This window comes from Thalassophryne amazonica, chromosome 5 (genome assembly GCF_902500255.1).
Source record: "Thalassophryne amazonica chromosome 5, fThaAma1.1, whole genome shotgun sequence".
Taxonomy (NCBI): Eukaryota; Metazoa; Chordata; class Actinopteri; order Batrachoidiformes; family Batrachoididae; genus Thalassophryne; species Thalassophryne amazonica.
The window spans coordinates 39,190,134-39,213,907 of NC_047107.1; the positions used below are offsets into that span (position 1 = coordinate 39,190,134).

The 23,774-nt window shown below is 39.8% G+C and overlaps 1 protein-coding gene across 1 annotated transcript in view; it reads left to right on the top strand.

Annotated features, from left to right (window-relative positions):
- The window catches only part of adgrv1 (adhesion G protein-coupled receptor V1), a 444,323-nt gene extending 424,604 nt beyond the window's left edge, over positions 1-19,719 (top strand). The window contains exons 94-95 of the mRNA XM_034170036.1: positions 3,251-3,428; positions 19,246-19,719. Coding sequence (XP_034025927.1) covers positions 3,251-3,428; positions 19,246-19,364 — 297 coding nt within the window. The 3' untranslated portion in view covers positions 19,365-19,719. The remainder of the gene's footprint in view (positions 1-3,250; positions 3,429-19,245) is intronic.
- The last annotated feature ends 4,055 nt before the right edge of the window (positions 19,720-23,774 follow it).

Here is a 23,774-nt window from a genome sequence, read left to right on the forward strand (position 1 = left end):
ATCCAAAATCTCAACATTTTTAGCAATATTTGGCCTTGGTGGTAGTATGCAATCTAGTAGTATGCAATCTCTGAGTGTCTTCTACTTTGCATTAGTTATTACTGTGGTATAATGTGGGATTAATGTGGTAAAAATGTTTCTGCTACTGTCAGTTTTGTCTGGTCTGACTGTTTGGTCCCTCAGTTGAGTGTGGAGGCCTCAAAACCAATGTTCAGTACGGTACCCTCTCAACTTGTTAAAACAATGGTTCAGTGAATCTGTTTGGATGAACTGTGCTGCCACCTTAGTGTCTGTCAAAGTGTCACTGTTTGACACCAGACATCAAAGCAAAACCTCCCGTTTTAAATCCTGGTCAGTATCCTGTGCAATAACAGCATAAAAATACACCTTAAAATATCATCATTCTTCTTTCAGACTTCATCCATCTCACCTTTTCTATCAGTCTACTTTTACTTTCTGCCATTGTTTTCTGTTGCCCACCTCACAGCTTCATTTTTCCGTTCTTAAACTGGATTCACACATTTCTCACAGCACTCCACTTGGAACTCTCAAGCCCCCGTCACACATAGCAAGAATGTGCTGGAAGAATGTCCGATACGGCAAATATTGCCATAATCCGACGCAGTCGGGAGGAAAACAGGCGTGGTCTGCAGTGTCGGAGCGCAGACAGACTGCCTTGTCCGCACCTGTCAGATCGCATCCAGAGCGTATGTAGATGACACAGACTGCTGTCAGATGGCCATAAAAGGCGCTGCAGACTGTCCGATCTCCAAATGTCTGGATGGCAGACCAGAATGCTGTGTTCCTCATGCACGAGTGTGTAGCCACACCACACTGTAATTATCACTCAGCCGTGTGTGTGTGTGTGTGTGTGTGTGTGTGTATGTATGCATAATGCTGCAGGAGCCACTAAGCATGCGCACGGGTTGCATGTGTGCACGCGTGCCACTGGACATCTTCACTCCAAAGTTTGCTGGCATTGGGCCATGCAGTCCCTCAGATGGAGCGCCTTTCCAGGGAACTTTCTTTTTTCTTGTTTGCCCACTTCAGGAGCACAGCACAGCTCTGGACACCGCGATGGTTGGATTATCACATGGAATTATTTTTTTCTTTTGGGTGAGAGGATTCTAACCACAGGCTGCTGTCCCGGCTTCATGTCCATGTCGGCACTGTGCTGATAAGAATGTTGTGTGATATGGCTGAGGATTTGAAGAGTGGATTGGTGCAGGATTATTGGACTTTGATTAGATTGGCAATGAGAACAAATGACTTGACAGGTGAAGTACTGATTGCTGGAGTCCTCCAGGCACAGCGTTGATTCACAGAGACAGACCAGAGGTGCCTGGCGGCGCTTAGTTCACTTCACTGTCACAGCCTAGTTCACACGTTTATGCCTGTGCATGTGCAAATGCAGCCGTCCCAATAAATGAACAAGAAAAAGCATGAAGAGGTGATGGATTGCTTTGGTTCTTAAAACATCAAATGATATATATATTATACAAATAATGAATGTTTGAGTTCAATGGTACAGATATTTCATGAGGTGAAAGCTGGAATGTTCCATTCAACTCTGCTTCACCTCGTTGAATGGAACATTCCACCTTTCACCGAATTAAGTATTTGTTCCATTGAAAGAATGCAAAAACATTCATTATTTGTTTTGTATAACAGCTAAAATAGATGCTTGTCATTTGATATTTTATTAATTTATAGACAACAGAAAGGGGACTTACATTTTGGACTGCTTAACAGTCCAAAACGAACTTTAAATAAGAGTCCAAAATTGTTATCAGTCAAATTGGCAAAGCAGTAGTCTGTGAGGCCGTGCACCGACGTTGTGTATGACCTCGGTGCAGCAAAAAGATGCCGTCAGAAATTAGTCCAGCTTTTCATCCTAACAGTTCTTCATGGCTCCAGATGGCTTACAGCGTGGTGGATTTGTTTGTGTGTTTTAGAAGAATTAGCACCATCAGTTATCTCCTTCAAATCGTCGTCTGTCAGAAAACAAACTCCGCATGTTTAGCTAAATGCTGCCCCCACTAGTGGGCGGGGTTCACAGCGTGTAATGGTACAAAACGTATGGAACCAAAATTGCACGCTAAATGGGACAAATGTCACATGACATACAAAGCACTAATGTGTGTGTGTGTGTGTGTGTGTGTGTGTGTGTGTGTGTGTGTGTGTGTGTGTGTGTGTGTGTGTGTGTGTGTGTGTGTGTGTGTGTGTGTGTGTGTGTATACAGTGGGGGAAATAGGTATTTGATCCACTGTCAATTTTCATGAAGTGAGATCTTGCATGGAATCCCAGACCGAGGGAGATTGACAGTCATCTTGAGCTCCTTCCATTTTCTAATAATTGCACCAACAGTTGTCTTCTCGCCAAGCTGCTTGCCTGTTGTCCTGTTGTCCATCCCAGCCTTGTGCAGGTCGACAGTTTTGTCCCTGGTGTCTTTAGACAGCTCTTTGGTCTTGGCCATGGTGGACAGGTTGGAGTGTGATTGAGTGTGTGGACAGGTGTCTTTTATACAGGTAACAAGTTCAAACAGGTATAATTAATACAGGTAAAGAGTGCAGAATAGGAGGGCTTCTTAAAGAAAAATTAATTGCTGGTTGGTAGGGGATCAAATACTAACCCCCAAACTGGAAGAATCTCTCCTGCAAATACCAGGCACAGCATCAGAGGTCTCTGTCAAGAAGAGTTCAGTCCTAGGAACAGCTAAGATACTGCGCCGAATCCTCAACACCCCCCCCCCCCCCCCCCCCGCGCCAATATATCATTTAAATGTAAGGAGATATTCTTTTTTTTTTTTAATTGTTTTTCCTGTGAATGAGTAGAGTGTTTAAAAGATGTCCATTTTAGAGTAGGATGTTCTTGATTGTGCTGGTTGCATAATTTCCATAATACTGGGCTGAGTCATTGTGAAACCCTGAACCCGCTGACCAAGGTCTCACCCCATGAACCGAGTGTGACCTGTGGTTTAGTTTTGGACATCATGCACTCTGTGTGACCCTAACTCATCACAGACAAGACACTGATCTAGCTGATGGACACAGTTATTCTCCCTGTGTGGGGCTTGTGATTGTGTCCTACATTCATGTCTAATGTTACTGAATTCAAGGTTCAATCATGATACCCCGCCTTTCTCCGCCGCCAGCAAACATTGCTGGCTAATGCTACACAACTGATGTGGTGCTTAAGTGTTGCATGCTGATATATGTTTGCACTCAGTGTGGCTGAATTTGTTTGTCAGGTGTCAGCGGACTGGGAGCAAGCATCACTGCGACCTACCATCCAGCCTAGCAGTGTGTATAAGCCCAGCCCTGGGATGGAGACCTATGGCACGGATGGAGGCTTCATCAACACCAACTTGGTCATTGCAGATGAAGAGTTGCAAGAGTTTGATGATCTCATATTTGCATTAAAAACTGGTGAGCAACTACAAACACAAACACATAAACTCACCTGCTAATGTAGCACTGCAACTTTTCATTTATCAAGAAATCCTCCTGTCCATAGATTTGCTTTGGATAAATACGCCATACACTTTTCCACCAAATACAAAGTCCATACTCTGATGTGCCTACGAGCCTATAATGTGTCATGGACAGGACATCTGTCAATCACAGGTCACTTACGGTGACTGGGAAGCAGACCCAGGTTTACATACTGATGAGCCAAACTCCTCTTTTCTTCTCTCTACCAGTGCTGCAATTCTTACACATTTCTCCGTTGACTTACCTTCATAGAGCACACAAGTACATAAATAAGAATCAACCATTAACTTACAGATCAGCAAGCGCTTTCTATTAAGTATTTTGTTTGTGGCTTGTTGACAGAATCACAGCTTCCTCAATAAGAGATTCTGCATCAGCAACAGATTTGGTTCTGAGACATAACTTCCACCAAAATACCCAAAACTTGCTTTCTGTTGACTGATCTGCATGATACTCTCTCCCAACTCTGTATCATTCAGAAAACAGAGGTGTCAACAATTACAACTTTATCATAATCATTATGATTTCAACATGTACTGTACAGTTTTTACAATATGAATATTTGTGACATTTGTTCACATTTGCTGCTGCATAGGAATGAAACTGCGTGTCTGTGTGGATGATGTGACACCAATCATTTTTTGGCTCTAGTCCTTGGTCGGCTCACCTCCAGTTTAAAAAAAAATTATAGCAGTGGTAGCAGATGTTCCGGTAACTCTATCTTTTTTCATTTCTTTTCAGACTTTATGTTCTACCTCTGCAGGAAAGCACACAAAGCAGAAACTAGAAGACATTAGAATGGTTTTTAGTGTGAAAAAGCAACCTAATTAACATCGATAATAAATTATCTGAATCCTGAGGTTTATGAATGTTCTGAATCAGACTGAGAATTCTTTATGAACGTCATTCAAACCTTACAAAGACAGACTGCTTAGTTCTTGATCACCATATTTTTAAGTATTTCAATCAAGTTTATATACAGTGCATCCAGAAAGTATTCACAGCGCTGCAGTTTTTTCCACATTTTTTATGTTACAGCCTTATTCCAAAATGGATGAAATTCTTTTTTTTTTTTCCTCCTGGGGAATCATAACACAGTTTGCCGGTCAAGTGTCTCACTGTACACCAGGGAGAACATAGAGAGGGCTGACTCCCACAAAATGATGTAATCTGGACGCCATTTTGATTGTGTGTAACTGGGGCAGCTTGGCTGCGGCAGTGGACTGATGTTTTGTAAACAAAACTTCTCTTGAGTGTACTACAAGCTACTGTAATGCGCTATTTGACTTTAGAACACAAGGAACTACTATTACAAACGTTTATTTAAACAGCTGTTATGATTGTGGAGTGTATAGAGTGAAAAATAAGGCGCTATACGTATATTATAACCTAGGCAGCCTGATCTTTTATATTTTTAGTTTTATATTTAGCTTAATATTTTCTGTTGTGTTTTTAATCAGGTTCTTTTTGTCTCTTTCTCTAAAATTGTATTGTAGCATTATTAGTTATTATTACTATTATTGTTGTTGCTATTATTATTAATATATAAACAAAAATTTTAAAATATTACAATTTGTAATAATTTGACTCTTTTACGACAACAAACACTGAGCCATTATTATACAGAAAACAAATGTGCACAAACATGCTGACAGCTGCAACAGCTAAATGCTAACTTTAACATTGAAAATGCCACAGACATGCTAACATGTTAGCATCTGTCCCATTTTTAACTTATAAAATACATCTATGAACTGTTTCAGAAGACCATAACAGGTCGGTTCAACATAAAAAAGTAAATATGTATATGTAATGTAGAGAAATGATCATTTTCCTGACCAACACCCCCCAAAAACAACAGCCACTCTGAAGCGCCGATAAGGGAATTGTTAAGCAAAAAGGTTATTGATGTCGGTGGATCAAATAATTTCTTAACGATACCCTTTGGAAAGGAATAGAATGCCACTTCCTTGTTTGTTTTAGTGTACTTGGTGCAATTGATATCCGAACACTCAGTTCCTTTAGATCTTGATGTTTTTCTGATGTTGCTGGTATGATAGTTATGATCCATGGTCATGAAAAATGCACATAAACAGAAACTTTTGTCTCAAATATGACCTTAGAGTGACACAAAGACTGCCGTTGTGCATCTATAGCAATACCCAGTTACACACATTCAAAATGGCGGCTGGCACTCAGCCAATTACAATGTAGCATATAGGAAGTCGGCCCTCTCTATGTTCTTTCTGCCATACGCTACAACTTCTTGCTTGACTTCAGTGTAAAAAACATGAACATTGAAATAAAGAATTAGAATTTTTACACTATAAACAAACATACATAAATATATACATACGGTGCATCCAGAAAGTATTCACAGCGCTTACCTTTTTGCACATTTTATGTTATTGCCTTTTTCCAAAATTAAATTTACTTTTTTCATCAAAGTTTGACACAATGCCCCATAATGACAACAAGAAAAAGCTTTTTTGAGATTTTTGCAAATTAATTAAAAAAACAACTAAAAAATCACATGTACTTAAGCATTCACAACCTTTGTCGTGAAGCTCAAAATTGAGGCCTGGTGCATGCTGTTTCCACTGATAATCCTTGAGATGTTTCTGCAGTTTAATTGGAGTCCACCTGAGCTGGTTGACTCCAGTTAAATAAAATTTCCTAGAGCTGGCCACCTGTTTAAACTGAGCGATCGGGGGAAAAGGGCCTTATTCAGGGAGGTAACCAAGAGCTGTCAGAGCTCCATCATTCCTCTGTGTAGAGAGGAGAATCTTCCAAAAGGACAACCATCTCTGCAGCAAACCACCAATCAGGTCTGTAAGGAGTGGCCAGACAGAAGCTACTCCTTAGTAAAAGGCACATGGCAGTCTGCCTGGAGTTTGCCAAAAGGTGCCTGAAGGACTCAGACCATGAGAAACAAAATTCTCATTCTGAGGTGTTGTGAGTAGAATTTTGTGGGAATAATGAATTTTCTCCATTTTGGAATAAGGCTGTAACATAAAATAATGTGGAAAAAGTGAAGCGCTGTGAATACTTTACAGGTGCACTGTATGCAAACCACTGAATGGGTTTCAGATTCAGTGAGTCAGCATTCATGAAATGAAAATGCTAATCCTGTGTGTTGCCAAAGGCTGAAAGATCATCATTCATAAGCAACAATTTCTTGCAAATTTTATTTTGATTTGGATGAATAAACTGTTGGAACCACGTGATCATTATACAGTGTATATTTTTTTGTTCCAAGCACAGTCCCTCATTGTGGTTTTGAGGTTATCATAGTCCAAGCAGTGAACGGGTATCATCATTTCAAAATGTTCAGCTGTACCATTAAACTACTTTTATTTCTTGATATTGTAATAATATTTGAATATTTACCGATAATAAAGAATGTCATAATTTTGAAAAGTTAAAACTTGTTACTGGAGAATATATGGTCACAGTTTATTCATTCCATCATTCGGATATGACATCACCTCTGAAAAAACAGACTGAGGCAAATGTAGAAGTACATTTCATCACTGTGAAACCACCAAATTGTTGCATTACTACTTTGACTGGTTCTGCCCCCACAAAAGATAGACGACTAAATTCAGCCTTTGCTGACTGTCAGTTTTGTTTAAATAAATAGTTTTGTGCAATCCCACAGTGTGTTCCAATGGCATCTAGGTTCAAAGTTGAGTCTTATGCATTCACAGAAAGGAAGGTGTATTTCTCATGTCCAATCGGCGCCCGAGCAGGGCTCATCTCTTAGTATCAGCTGACATGAAATCTCACTGCTTCCATGGAAACCATGTCCCAGCTGACTGCCCAAACGGTTCATTGATATATGACCAATACTCAAACACATTTAAACCTCTTTTCACTCTTTTAAGTCATTGGTAATGGCTTCACTGTTTGAAAAAGATTCAACTGGACAGCAGCCAAGCAGAACCACAGTGTACAGGAAACAGCTCTGCAGTTTATCTGATAAAGTACCTGAAAAAAAGAACTTTACTGCAGTCGTTTTTGCTGCACATGGAACACAGCTTGGAGAATCAAGAGAACATCCCAAAGCTCCAAATGACAAGCTCCCATAGCCACAGGGGGAAGTCCAGAATGATAGGAGGGCCCCAGACACCAGAGTGACCCATGTGTACCCTGAGACTGCACAGACCAGTCAACAGGGCCAGATGGATGGTACATACACCCTGAGATACCTCCCTCATGCCACCACAACCACAAAAATACCACACAAGCTCAGGTTGTGCCCACAGGTTTGGGATATATCAAACACCACAAGCATAGGCCCAGGACTGAGGACTAAGCTGCACCCTGACTGTCAACCTACCAGAAAAGCCATACAGCTGGTGAGTGAGAAATGGGGTCAAGTCAAACCACAACCCATGCAAGCATGAGGATTGTGAAACTGGAGGCAGAGGCAGTGGTGCAACAATCATGGGACCCCCAGAAAATAGCTGCAACACCCCATATAAACACTGTTTGAGTCCTAGAAAATGGAAGCCATGTCACTAGTGCCAACTTCACAATCACAGAAGCAGCATAGCTATATCTTATCCCTGGCTACTGCACAGTGGATTAAAGGCTACGACCTCTCCTGGATGGGGACCCATTTCTAACTGGGTGGGCTGGAATGATAGAGATGAAGTACACAGTCAGGTTGCCTGAATCAGACACACATGGATTTGAACCCCAATCTCAATATAATTAATTCCAACTCCTATCCCACAGAGCCATCTGCTCACATAGATAATTTACATCAGAGTACAAATCTGAAGAACACACTTGGCCAGAACATCAATAGCATGCAGTTTTTGAACCAGACTGATTTATAAGTCAGTGAATTAGAAACATGACAGAAGCAGTTAATGACAGTCAGCTGGAGATCCTTCAACTTCAGTGTTCTACCAAGTTCAGGCAGAACATCTAAAGTTCCTGTAACAATACAAATATACTCCAATTTCAGGATGACGCATCATGCAACATACATGTGGTGTGCGTGTCATTGTTCACATATTTATCTGCAGGCTTTACATGAAAAGGATAAAAACAATTTATCCACCAGGGGGCAGATTAGTGCAGAATCATCTCCAGCAGCAAAGTATGTTTGTTGTCTTGTTAGCTTGCCAAGTCCAGCTCTTGTGACATATTTGTCATTGTAGAGCCACACGGTGACTGCCATGGTAGCGATTTTTTTTTAATTGTTCCAACTGCATTGTCCTTTTTTTAGTTCTTCTTTGTCCTCCTTCCAGAGTGATTCTGCATCCATGGTTAGCATAGCTAACCCACATTCACATCATGTTACACACAGACATTGAGAGAAATTATTATTATTTGCCTTATTCTGAAGATATTTAAAGTCAGCCATTCCTCTGTTTGCACCCTACCTGCTGCAAATAGTGTTAAAAATATATTTTAAAAAGTGTAAATCCGACTGGACAAACTAAGTAACAAATAATACAATCCTTGTAACACAACTGCATCCATCAGGTTTTACTTCTTAAAGGAGATGTTGTACCAAAATCATAACAATTTAGATTTAGGCTGTTAGTGACCATCCAAAGATCCACCAGGAATACTTTGTGCACTTCCATGACCAGTTCCAAAGTATATGATATTCACAGCAAATTGCTGCGGAGACTTACAAAAACAAAGTACTTGTGAGTACTTGTGTGTTTCCGACAGCTATTGGAAGCGTCCCAGCATGCGCTTCAATGGAATGTAGCTGCTAATGTTAAGAACTGAGGCACAGAGTAATTCCAAAGTTTACATAAGTGTGATGTCGTGTTATGACGACTCTTTTTTAAGTGATAACTGTTCATTTTGATGTAGTCACGGTAAAAACAGCAGTTCTGAGAAGGTTTAGTGCACCTGCAGCCATGAGTCATGAACATAGCCCTTTAAAATCAAAACAAAACACTTTTAAGTGTTGTATATGACTGTGAAAAATCAAATGTGTGTATATATATATATATATATATATATATAGGGGGCAAAGCTCTCGATTTACCGATCGATCTGCGTTCCGATCCTCACCTATGGTCATGAGATTTGGCTCATGACCGAAAGAACGAGATCATGAGTACAAGCAGCCAAGATGAGTTTCCTCCGCAGGGTGGCTGGGTGCTCCCTTAGAGATAGGGTGAGGAGCTCGGTCACTCGGGAGGAGCTTGGAGTCGAGCTGCTGCTCCTCCACATCGAAAGGAGTCAGTTGAGGTGGCTCGGGCATCTTTTCCGGATGCCCCCTGGACGCCTCGCTGGAGAGGTGTTCCGGGCACGTCCCATTGGGAGGAGGCCCCGGAGAAGACCCAGGACACGCTGGAGGGACTACATCTCTCGGCTGGCTTGGGAACGCCTTGGGGTTCCTCCGGAGGAGCTGGGGGAGGTGTGTGTGGATTGGGAGGTCTGGGCGGCTTTGCTTGAGCTGCTGCCCCCGCGACCCGACTCCGGATAAAGCGGAAGAAAATGGATGGATGGATGGATATATATATATACACACACACACACATACATACAGTGGTGGGTACAGTTCCACTAATCCGCTAATTAGCAAAGTTAACTTTTTTGTTAGCTGATTAGCTTTTCAGCTAACTTTGAAAACCATCAGCGAACCAATTAACCCGCTAAATTTAGTTCTGATAACTTTTAGACCGCTAACAAATTTTTACGGGCATACTGAATAAAGCGAACAGTTAAACACATTTGGAAAGCCTAAAATCATACATTTTAGTCTCTGCCTATTACATGTTTTGTAGCAGACAGACAGCTATGAGAGGTAGAGCTCAATCCTCTAACAGCAGAGAAGAGCTGGCTACCAGAGAGAAAGGAAGAAGGGGAGAAAAAAGATCATTTAGGCCCAATCTCAATTCTCTTTTGTGCCCCTTCCCCGTCCCCTTGGCCCTACCCCTACGCCTACCCCTTTAAAACAAGGGGTAGGGCAAAGGGGTATGCCTCTAGCCCTATGAATTGAGACACCCCTCTGCCTTACGGGGAAAAAAAAAATGCCCGTACTGCCGTCTTCACTGTTTGTCAACATGGCAACCGAAGCGCAACGTGTTGCAGTAGCCTGTTTGCTCTTTTTATTTTCTCACCTTTCTGTGTAAATGCAAAGAAATAGAAGTCGTCACAGATTTCTTTGACGCATCGCAATCATGTCGGAGAATTTTGTGGTATTAATAATAATTAAATTCATTAGTAATTTATAATAATAATTAATAGTATTGATAAGTAATTAATTAATATTAATAATGCTGATAATAATTCATCATTAATCATTAATATTAGTGATAATTAATGTTGTTAATTGATTAATCATTAATTGATTGATTAGTAATTCATTAATTGATTAGTAATTAAAATAAACACTTGAAATATATCAGTCTGTGTGCAATGAATGTATACATTATACAAGTTTCACTTTTTGAATGGAATGACTGAAATAAATAAACTTTTTCATGGTATTCTAATTATATGAGCAGCACCTGTATGTATGTTATGGGCGGCATCGAGTTCTGTTAAGTTTATATTTCTTTACCAAATTCTCACAGTTTTTGCATCCAGCCCTATTTCCTTTAGAAATTTCCTTGACAAATAATATCAGTCTATTAGGGCATCAGGTTATGTGTTACACATATACATGTGTGTGTGTATATATTTTCCAGCTTACTCCTACTGGTGAAACTTCTCCTCATTTTCTGCCCGAAAGCTTATTAGGAGACGAGTGTGTTCAGGGCTCCCTGTTTGTTTACAAAATACACACACAGAGCTTGAAATCCAACAGCAAGGATCACTATTATCCAAAGATTTATGAACATAGAAATTCATGTGCTTATCCTATATCATGATTTTCTCCGTTGTGAGAAAAGTGTCTTATCGTTTGATAGGAAGAGGCCACTTGGCTATTACAATATAGATACAAAGGTGAATCAGTCTTGAAAGGGGTGCACGCATAAATAAAACAGAGATGGTAATGTTGTTACCATGGACTGTCTGGACAAACCTTAACAGGCTTTCTTAAGAGCTTGTTTGTAGCTCAAGTGGGGTGGTTTTAAATGTCACCAATGTGGTAGTGCCTGGCTCAGCATAACTCCCGGCCAACTCATAAATGGGTAAATAGATGGCACATAGGCAAATGAAATCCAAACATGCCTCATGCCTCAGTTATAAACATGATAAAGCTAACCAGCTAACTCTTATACAGAGTAGGCAGTGATTTTCATGGTGGGTGGCTTGGGTGTGGGTATAAAAAATTACACCCAGTAACCATACTCAGCAACCGTGTAGTAACAGAGGCAATAATTTCACCAAGCACTCCATATCTGCTAAAATGTGCTTACCGTGCTTATGTACACATTAAATAAGACAGAAATTTCACTCAATTTCTTCAGTCACAGCCACATAAGCCTATAACTTCTTCTGGGTTGTCTGGGTGTCTTGGTGGCTTTCCTCACTCATCTCCTTCTTGCACAGTCATTCAGTTTTTCAGAACTGTCTACTCCATGCAGATTTACCATAGAGTGCCATACTGTTTCTTTTTCTTCATAATTGATGTAAATAAAGTCCAAGACATATTCAGTGGCAGCTTTACCATCAGAGAGTCTCGTCCAAAACTACCACAAAAGACTCCAACCTGTCAGTGATGTTAAAGGGGGCAACACAAAGTATTAAGAACAGGGGTATGTAAACTTTGGATCAGGGTCATTTGGGTAGTTTCTTTGTCATTATGATTTGAAAAGAGCAAACACAGTTGTTTAACAATAAATGGCTGCACTCAACCACTAACCATGAGTGAAAAAAAAATATTTTTGTGTTAACATTCATATTCTCAGAAAAATGGCCACAAAACAAACAAACAAACAAACAAAAAAAAAATTCTGCCAGGGTATGTAAACTTTTGAGCACAACTGTACATGATTTGTGTCAAATCCTTAGATTCATGTCAAGTTTTCCCTTGTTCGAACTCCATAAAGACTGTATTTTAGCTGTCTTAGCTGCCTATCAGAAAAACAAAGCTTGTTACCAAGGAGACGCACAAATTAAAAGTCCTTACACAACAGCTGTGGGTTTGGGAAAGTTAGTGGTGTTAATAAATGTGGCTTAAGCTGAGAGGATAGTGTTACGCTGTGTGAAACACGTGTACAAAGATAACCTGTTAACTGTTAATGATTGTGTGGTGAGAGGATGAAAGTGCGCAGAGATGCGCGTTCATATGATGTTTATGTGAGTCAGTCACCATCTCAAGTCAAGTCAGATGAGAGTTTACTAAAGGTTGTACCAGGAGGGCAAACAACTCTTGTGCAGTTCTCTCTCCCTGCAGTGCTCAGTTGGCTTGGCAGTCGGCCTTAAATAGCCTCAGAGCTGCAGCAAAGCATCTACAGTATTTATTGGTGCTCCAAACGTCAAACTCAGCAGTATTAAGTACATGATCTACGAAGTTTATATTTTTAATTCAAAGTGTTTGGCTCAAGGTAGCATAAGGATAAAATGCATTCTTGATTTATCATTTGTGAAAATATACAAATAATAAATGTTTATGAGTTCAATGAGGTGAAAGCTGGAACAAACCATTCAACTCTGCTTCGCCTTGTTGAATGGTTTGTTCCAACTTTCACCAAATTAAATATTTCATTCATTCATCTTCTACCGCTTAGTCCAATTAAGGTTCGCGGGGAGCTGGAGCCTATCCCAACAGTCATAGGGCGTGAGGAAGGGTACACCCAGGATAGGACGCCAGTCCGTCGCAGGGCCACAAACAGACAAATAAACACAGACACACCCACACGCGCACCTAAGGACAATTTAAAGATTCCAATCCACTTAACCCGCATGTCTGTGGAAACTGGAGCACCAGGAGGAAACCCACGCAAACAGAGAACATGCAAACTCCACACAGAAAGGCCACGGGAATTGAACCCGCGACCTTCTCGCTGTGAGTCAACAGTGCTAACCACTAATCCACCGTGCCGCCGAATTAAATATTTGTTCCATTGAAATAATGTAAAATCATTCATTATTTGTTTTATATAACAGCTAAAATAGATTCTTATCATTTGATATTTTATGAATTTATAAACAACAGAAAAGGGCCTTACATTTTGGTGCGTCACTGCACTGACTTTGTGTACTTCCAAAAAAAGAAAAAAGACAGAATTTGTGTACTTCCTCACTCCAGCAAAAAATCATGTCAGAAATTGGTCCTGCTTTTGTGCATCACTGCTGCTCTGCCATCAGCAATCCAACACAAACTTTAAATAGGAGTCCAAAAATAATTCTGACCATGCCGTCTGCGATGCCGTGCACCAACTTTGTGTACTTCCAACAAAAAAAAAAAAAAAGACTGTGTACTTCCTCAGTGCAGTGAAAAAGCTTTTCATTGTAACATCCTCCTAAAAGCTCTTCATGCGTCCAGACTGCTTACAGCGCAGTAGATTTGTTTTGTGTGTGTGCGCACGCGTGCTTTTCCAGAATGCAATGGTACCAAACGTATGGAACCAAATTGCACTCCAAATTCAACGCAACACAAATGGGACGAATAATCCATGTCACATGACATACAAAGTGCCAATCAAATGACAAGGATCCACTCAGCCGTTATATAAAATGGATTAGCATACAGTACATGCACATATCTCACATTGTCTTTTTTTTTTCTTTCAGTATCTTATGGGTTCTGACCTGTTTATTTTTTGTGTGGCATTTGCATGTTCTCCCCATGTTTGTGTGGGTTATACTCTGGTTTCGTGTCATTTCCAAAGACGTGCGGGAATGTGTTTATCTGTGTATATGTGTTGGCCCTGCAGTAGACTGGCGGCCTGTTCAGGGTGTACCCTGCCTTTCACCCAATGACCGCTGGAGTAACGTTCAGGTCTCTTAACTTCCTATTAGTGATAATGATTGACGACAGGTTGCTTCTCTGTGCCAACATAGAAAGGGTTTGTTTGACAGGACTCTCTGGATTGACCAACACACAGAACAATGAGAGAGTCCTTCTGTCAGTGTAGATGTGAGAAGGAGGATCATTGATTTACACAAATCAGGAATTGTCTGTTGAAGCCATTAAAAAAAAAAAAAAAACAGCTGCAGTTACCATCCATTATTGGGAGGTGTAGCAGCTTTACTAAGTGCTAGAAGGAGACCCAAACCATCACCCTCACCTGAGAGTAAATTAAGCTGAATTGTCAGCAAAAATCTAGGATCCACCAAGGCACAGATCTGCCATGAGCTAGAAGCTGCTGGAACACCAGTGGCAATTCCTGCAATCAAGCAAGTTCTACATTGTAGAACTTGGTGAGCAATCAGGAAAAGTTTTTTAAAAACTTGTGACATAGAGATAACTTGTTATTCATAAAAAGTGAAAATTAATTGGGTCAGATCTCTTATTCTTGTGTAAAAGTAGGTGAATGTGGACAACAGGTACAATATGCAGTAATCGGGACATATATGTGTGTGTGTGTGTGTGTGTGTGTGTGTGTGTGTGTGTGTGTGTGTGTGTGTGTGTGTGTGTGTGTGTGTGTGTGTGTGTGGTGTGTGTGTGTGTGCACAGTTGTGCTCAAACAACGTTTACATACCCGGACAGAATTTTTTTGTTTGTTTTTTGACAGTTTTTCAGAGAATATGAATGAAATTGTGCACAGTTATGCACCACTAGTTATATGGCTTCAAGATGAGGTGGTATAGAGGAGGAGTCTGGCTGCAGTCTGAGTCAGACTGCTTTCAGACGGCACTTCGACTGCCATTCGATATTATTCCACTTTGACTGCACCCACGACTGTTTGGACTGTGGTCAGAATGCTGTCTGACGGCCGCAAATGCACCTCGACACCTCTTGAATGTGGGTTGAATTTTCATTCAGCCGGCATTCGGCCTCATTCGGCCTCCAGTGTGATGGGGTATTAGCTTCATAGAGGAGTAGAGTGGAGAAGGATATTCTTTCACCAAAACAGATCAAATGTACACTCTCAAAAAGAAACTGCTGTCTCAATGAGAAAAAATGTAACACTTTGCATAGATTTTTTTAAAAGTTATTTCAACTTATTTATTTATGTTTTTTGTCTAGTCTGTGTCTTGTAGTTTTTAGTGACCCCTATGTAGTGTAGTCTGTTGTTGTATTGTAAGCTCCTGTGATGTTTGTGTGTTTTTACTGTAAATTGTTTAATTTTTATAGTCTGTCAGGGGCTACAGATGGAAATTAGCCCATGGCTATAATCTGACATATTTACACTCTATAAATAAATAAATGAAACGAAATGAAATTTCAACTTTCAACTGAGTAAATACCACAAGACTTCTCTAGTTAAGTTGAAATAACTTTTAAAAATCCATGCAAATTTTTGCATAGATTTAGGGTTGCTGTGTGAAGGCAACCCTACACTTTTAAAATTAATGAAAAGTTGCCATTAATATGAGCAGCGCAAAGCTCACTCATGGTACAGGCATCCTAAACAGGAAGTGCCAAAATTCAAATCCACAGTAAAACAGGAAATGTTCAAATGTCAAACACTTCCAGTGAAATTTCGCAGGAACTCAGTGGCAAGCTCACACTCAAACAGGAAGTGTCAAATTCTCAGTTACAGTGAAACAGCAAATGTTGAACACTTCCTGGCATGGGTGGAGCTAGAGCAGAGCCTGGGGTTTCACTGGAATCCCCTGAAATCTGATTGTGCACAGATGATTGACATGTCACGGCACCACACTTCTGGTTGAAAGAGCTGCATTTTCAAATCAGTGAGTCACATTGGCTGCTAGGTTCCTCCTGTCCAGTAATTTGTGCTGTGTACCACAAAAAGTTCTAATTTACCTTAGTAGAAGAAGAAAAATGTTTGCTTCAAATTTGAACTGAACACATTGTTTGAACTATGGATTTCTAATCACACCAAACCTATATTGGTGAGTAAACGACCATATTTTATGCCAGAAATGAAGTCCAGGTTGTTAAAAGCAGCATTTCTCCTTTAATTTTGGTTGGCTTATATACATATGTTTAAGCGAACAGACAACAGCTGGTTCATGCTCTGTTGGCTTATTAGTGCAGCAGATAACTGAAACAATTTCAGTTCAGTTTAATTAGCTTATAATGCGCCAAATCACAGCAAAAGCCTTCTCAAGGCGCCTTACACAGAACAATTAAACATAACATTTAAATAAATAATTACAAATGAATAAGAAATTTCAAATACATAATTAAAAACAGAAATAAAAGAATAAAACAGTTAAAAAAAATAAAAACTATTCATAAGAAAGAGAATAAAAATGGGTTTTCAGTGTTGATTTAAAAATGTCCACGGACTCTGACTGCCTCATGGTAGCAGGAAGACTGTTCCACAGGGTGGGTGCACAATGAGAAAAGGCTCTTTGACCTGCTGACTAAACAATCCTTCAAATGGTGATACAAGCATCAAATTCAGCACAAATACAGCTGGAGCAAAATTAATGGAGCAACTTTAACTTTTGACCCCTATACAGACTGAAACTGACCTTTATCACCATTCTTGCTGCTTTTACTTCAGAACTCCATAACATTCAGTCACAGATTGTCCAAACTACATCTTTTTGGAATATTTATGATCAGGCAAGTAATGTGGTGTAGTTCTATATGATTGGAGCATCTTTTAATTTTGACCCCTGTGTAATTTTTCAACTGACCCCTACCTGGCTGCCTATTGAAAATTCAAGTGGCCAATCGTTTTTTTTTTTGTTTGTTTTTTTAAAGAGTTCATGTCTATGGATTATTTGTGCCGAATGTGATGCTTGTATCACCATTTGCAGGATTCCACTCTAAATATTCTATCTGCTGCACTATATGTGAGATGTAAGATGCTGCTCCTCACTGTTTCTCAGTTGCCCTCAAAAGTATTGGAACACTTGGTATTTCACACATTTTAATTTGTTCATTCCATTTCAAATACTTTTTTTTTTTCTAAAATTATGTTCCTTAACTCAACTGAAAGCAAATCTCTACAACTTGATATAAATTAATTAAAAATATAAAATCCAGCTTCCTGATGAAGTGGTGTAGAGGAGGGTTTTCTTAAAAAGAAGACCTGAAAGTTCAGCAACAATTTGACAGAAAGTACATTTGAGATGAAAGCCTAGATTTGATGTTTTGGTGAAAGAAACTTTTGTATTTCTTCATAATTGATGTAAATAAAGTCCAAGACATATCCAGTGACTTGGAAATGTTCATGTTTCCATCCCCTGACTTGTCTAAAGAAAACTGGTAATAAAACTGATCATTATTTACAGGTTTTACCAAGTTTTAGAGATTTGCTTTCAGTTTGAGTTTGAGGAAGATAATTTTAGAAAATTTTATTCTTTATTTTTTATATTTCATGTATTTAAAATGGCATAAGCAAATTAAAATGTGTGAAATTCCAAGTGTTCCATTACTTTTGGAGGGCACAGTATCCTAACCTTATGATGGGTGCAAAATGAGTGTGGTATTATTACTGTTTTGTTTAAGAATGTTTAATTTTCACTGTTGCTGCACTTTGTGTCAAATCATAGTCATATCGTATATCATATTGATTTGAAAATGCAGTAAGGTATATCTTCTATTATACATTTCAAATCTAAGATGAAACTCTACTAGTGTTTACTAAGGTACACCTAAATACCTTTAAAAAAAGAGTAGAGCCACTTCGGTACCTGGTCTTGAGAACCAGGGATGGTAGGTTGAAAAGCTTTTTTATCCCATGGGAACTCTCCCTATCCACCTAAGCGGCTCAAGAATATGGACAGCATGTATATAAGTGACATGTACATGACAATTTATATGACAATATTGAGATACGATAATTTGGCCATATTGTACAGCCCTACCGTCAAGTGGCTGTAAACTTTGAATATTAATTTACATCTACATTAAAAACAAGTGCTTAAAGTGGCAGGGGGTTAAGGGGGCTGTAATTAGGGGGGGTCAGCTGAAAGGCAAAAAAAAGAAAAATGCTTAAAAAGGTGTGGAGTATGGGGGACATAGCCCCCCACAGAAGCTAAAAGGTTTTAGTCATGCTCGTACTCCCAAGAACCATTTTACTAAAAAAAAGTCTGAAGGACCTAAAGGACATGGTTAGATGGGGAGGAGCTTTTCCAGGCATGTGAGAGGCAAATAAAGAAAAATGCTTAAAAAGGCAGGGGGTCTGGGGGGAGCTGAAAGGTTTTTGCTATGCTAATGCTCCCCTGAAGCATTTTCTCAAAATAAAGTCTGAAGGACCTAAATGACATGGTGAGATGCTGACGAGCTTCGCTCATTCATGTTCGCAACATATGCATATTATCTAATATTTATAAATATTTATAAAAAAATAAAATGTTTGGCCACTTATCACCTTTAACATTACAAGATTTCTTTTAGATAACAATGTGGATTATTTTTGATGTGTGATTTACAAGATAATTGAGTTATATTTGCAATCATTTTGTTACTGAGCGACCAAATGTCTTTATCTTGCCACACACTCACCCAAAGAAATCTTATCTTCTTTTATTTGAAAATGAAATTTGTGACTTGATTGATTATTTTCTTTCAAAGAATGGGTAAAAACCTATTTGATTTTTATTGGTAAACGTCGACTTGCCAAATTTGATTTTCCATAGACCCACATTTTTATCAAATTTTCTGATGACTAAAAGCTTTACAACAATATGTTGTGTGACAACTTCAAACAAAAACCTTTCGCACTTTGACATATTCGGCACATAAATGGCTTGTTGTGACTGAAGTTGCTGTGTTTGTCTCTTTCAGGAACTGGCCTGAACGTCAGCGATAATGAATCCGCCCACGGGAGCCAAGATGGAGCGAGTGTAACCAACTCTCAAATTGTTGAGCTGAGACGAATCCCAATCGCTGACACGCACCTGTAACCTTTTCACCTCACACAAATTCAGTTATCTCTTCCTCCCTCTTCAGAGATAGATGAGAAAAAAGTTACAGCACAGTATTTTTGTATTTCAAATGATTTTGCACTAAAACAGTTTTGATTAGAAAGTTTTCATATAATGTTTGATATGAAACTTGGTGTGAAGCTTTTTTATTGTACATCTGTTTTATACATATGTATAAATAAAAACTTATACATAAATATTTTACTAAATTAATTTGAAGGAGTTTTCTGAATGTATGTTTCTTTTTTTTTTTGTTTCTAGCGACCTAGTGAATGAAATAGTACTGCTGCAAGGGAGACTGTGTAACATTGTTAATAAAAAAATTTACCTCTGATTTTATATCTGGCTGTGTTGTTTCAGGTGGCATTGCTCATATAGTTTTTTGAAGGGTCACACTGTCAAAAAGGGGCTGGTTATACGGTCACAGACGTGAGTCACTGTAGGGGTCAGAAGTCACAGGAATTATTGTTGCCTCTCACAGGGATTTCATAACTTTGTTTTGACTCTGTCTGTGGGTACAGAACTGAGAAAAAGACTGCTTCTTAAATTTGTTGCTGTGAACAGAAAATCATCGTGGCACAGAACCACACAGCCAGATGAAATGATGAGTGAATGAGAGCAGCACTCATGACAGTGCAGGCCTCTGCCAATGCAAGCAGTTGTTTGAGGTGGAAAAGAATGGCAGGAAGATCAGCCGGATAGGAGTCAGGCTATCAGCATGTAGATCTGGGTTCAATTCTCAAACATGCTACCTGTGTCTTTGGACAAGAAACCAGTCTTGGCTGGGGGAAGTAACCTTTGAAGTGTGGGGGTGTCCCATAGACTCTTATCCGCTTCATGCTACGGAATATCGTGATGAGCACCCCCACCAATGGTTCTCAGAGCCTATATTGTCAGCGTTTGAGTTTTGATTGGTTATCTGTTTTTATTTTGTTCTGATCTGTTTCTTATATTTTGTATTTCATTGGTGTTTGGCTTATTTATTCTCTTCCTGGGGTTTTTCTGCTCGGGTCTGTCTGTATCTGTTTCTCTTGTCTTTCTCTTGGTTCTTGGTGATGGGTGTTTCTCTCTCTCTGGCCACGCCCTGGTTCTGGTGCTTTCCATGCACACCTGTTTCGGAGTTGCTGATTACCACCACAGCACTTCACTTTTTCCACATTTTGTTATGTTACAGACTTATTCCAATATGGATTAAATTCTTTTTTTTTTCCTCAAAATTCTACACACAACACCCCATAATGACAACATGAAAGTTATTTTTTGTTTTCTTGTTGTTGTTGTTGTTTAGATTTATGCAAATGTATTTAAAAAAAAAACCCCAAAAAACTAAGAAATCACATGTACATAAGTATTCACAACCTTTGCAGTGAAGCTCAAAATTGAGCTGAGGTGCATCCTGTTTCCACTGATCATCCTTGAAATGTTTCTACAGCTTAATTGGAGTCCATCTGGGGTTAATTCCAACCTGGTCTCACAGCAAGTCGTGATTCAGCAGCACAAACTATACATTAATCTATTGGTTCGTAATATTGTGACGAAAAGCGCCTCATTTTCATCACGGCAGCACAAATTCACTTTAATTCATTCCGTGATGGCTGCATGAAACTAAAAGTGAAGGGGGGGTGGGGGGGGGTGCTGTGGTTATGGTTAGGGTGGGAGGAAGGAGTAAGATTAGGTTATGGTTAAGGTTAGGGTTGGGGGTAGGGTTAGTAATAGTGAGTTAAAAAAAGAAAACCCGTCACAAAAATTTGACTCATTTCGTCACGGGAGCACAAAAAAAACTGAGACTGGGCTGTTAATTCAGTTGATTGGACATGATCTGGAGGTCCCAATGAGCACAGTGGCCTCTACCAAGACTCTTCCTAGAGCTGGTCTAAATCGCCCATCGAAATGGAGCGATCGGGGAGAAGGGCCTTAGTGAGTGAGGTGGCCAAGAACCCGATGATTACTCTGTCAGAGCTCCAGCATTCCTCTGTGGAGAGAGGAGAACCAGAACCTTCCAGAAGGACAACCATCTCTGCACCATCCACCAGTCAGGCCTGTAGAGTGGCCAGACAGAAGCCTTCCTTTAGTAAAAGGCACATGGAAGCCCACCTGGAGTTTGCCAAAAGGCACCTAAAGGACTCTCAGACCAAACAAAATTCTGTGGCCTGTGGAGACAAAGATTGAAATTTTTGGCGTGAATGCCAGGCGTCATGTTTGGAGGAAACCAGGCACGATCCCTACAGTGAAGCATGGTGGTGGTAGCATCATGCTGTGGGGATGTTCTTCAGCAGTAGGAACTGGGAGACTAGTCAGGATTGAGGGAAAGATGAATGCAGCAGTGCACAGAGACACTGCTGCTTTTGTAGACATGAATGAACAAATAAATATTCCTCTTTCAACATCGACGGCAGCTTTGAACGTTTTGGCATCCACCATCCACTTGACCCTTGCACTGACATCAAAACTCCATCCTTCAACTGAATTCCTGATCTTGTTTCAAGGATTCTGTTACATTTATTGTTGAAGAAACCTGCCTGAGAAGACACAGGAATCTCTTTTATATTTCTGCACCTCTGAGGGAAAGTATCTGTCATGAGTGAATTCGATTTATCCACAAAACCAGGTATAAGAAGTTTCTCAGATCCTTTCTCTGAGAAAATCACATCTCAGATAACAATAGATCCTCTCGTATTTTCCCTTTGAGATGCTGACAGAAAACCCATGATCATTCTTTTTAACAATATAAACCCCCTGTTTAAACAGACACGGCTTCTGAGTTTATTTCCACTCATTAATGAACTTGCTAACGGTGTAGTAACAGCTTTCAATCTCCATTTAGGATTCCAAAGGGGCCAGTTTAAATGACTGCTTATGTCATGAACAAATCAATTTCATAAGAGATATTCAACACGTCATTAGACTTAATCTGCATTAGCGGTCTATTAACAGTGACAAAAACACCTGCTGCAATACCATAATAAACAGAAAAATTAACAGAAAAACTCCAGACCACAACAGTCCAGATTACATTTAGAGATGCCGTTCATGTTGTGCCAGCCCAGTCTCAGGAGTTTATTCATGCTCCCATCACAAAATGAGTCTTTTTTATATATATTAAATCCCCCCCCCCGCCCAACCGCAGCACTTTTAATTTTGTCTACCTTTCAGGGAATGTATGAGAATAAATTTGTGCTCCCCTTACGAAACTTTTGCACTTTTCATGACAATATCACGAACCAATAGATTAACATATATTTTGTGATGCGGAATCATGACATGTTGTGAGATATGGTAGAATAAATGGCACTTTTTTTCTCTCTTAAGACCTTACAAGTACTGATGATGATAATAATTATTTTCTATTGCTCAACTTAGTGATGATTTTTGCATATTTGGGGTAGGGTTAGGTTATGGTTATGGTTAGGGGGCGGGGTAGGGTTAGTAATAGCAAGATTTAAAAAAAAAAAAACCTGTCATGAAAATTTAACTCATTTCGTGACAGGAGCACAAAAAAACTCATGAGACTAGGTTCCATTTATTTCAATAATGTGCCGGATATTTATCATTTATCAAAGTCGTATTCCAACTGTGAATGCTTCCAGTTGCTGCAGGGAGCACAGGTTCCTGTGAGCTCCATTCATCCAATAACCATCCAGGACTAGGACATGTGAGCTGAAGTATGTCTGCGAATTGGAAGGGCGCGGGGCTGGAGCCATTGTGGAGAAATAACAGGATTTGGGTGAAAACTGGGTGCAAGTCTGAAAATATTAAAATAATAACAATAATAATAAGGGCCTTTATTGTTGTTGTACCAATTACGGTTAGACACAATCCAACCACTTGGACAACCACCAGTAGCAGTGGGCAACCACAGTCCGGTGCCCTGTGACCAACTCTAGATGTAGAGGTGCTGCCTTGGTCATGGGCCAAGAGCAAACCCAAAATAAGCATGTTTTTGTTCTGGCATGAATACAAACACTGAAGCATCACCAATTGTAGTCCATTTTACTGGAACTCTGCCCTTTACCTCTTGTTTGGTTTTTGTTCCATCGGTCTTTGTGATCATTAGACTCTAAATTGGTAGAGTTGATTGCTTAAGTGCAACATCTCTCTTTTTGCATTCCTTTCGGTAATTTTGTTTAGGGCCCTTTCACACATAGTGCGAAGTTTGGACGAAGTGCACACTTAGTGCGCATGACACAGGAATTGTGTGCAAACCATGGAATGCTGTCCCTGTTGCCAATGCCTTGTACACCTGTTGCTACAACTGCTGCGCACACAAGCACCTGAAAGACAAAGTGTGCGCTGTGCGAACCCATGGCACCCTCTCGCGGCAGGTGCCAGCCACATTCCAGGTAACATGCACGAACATCTAACACCACTCACATGGCACTTAGAAAATGT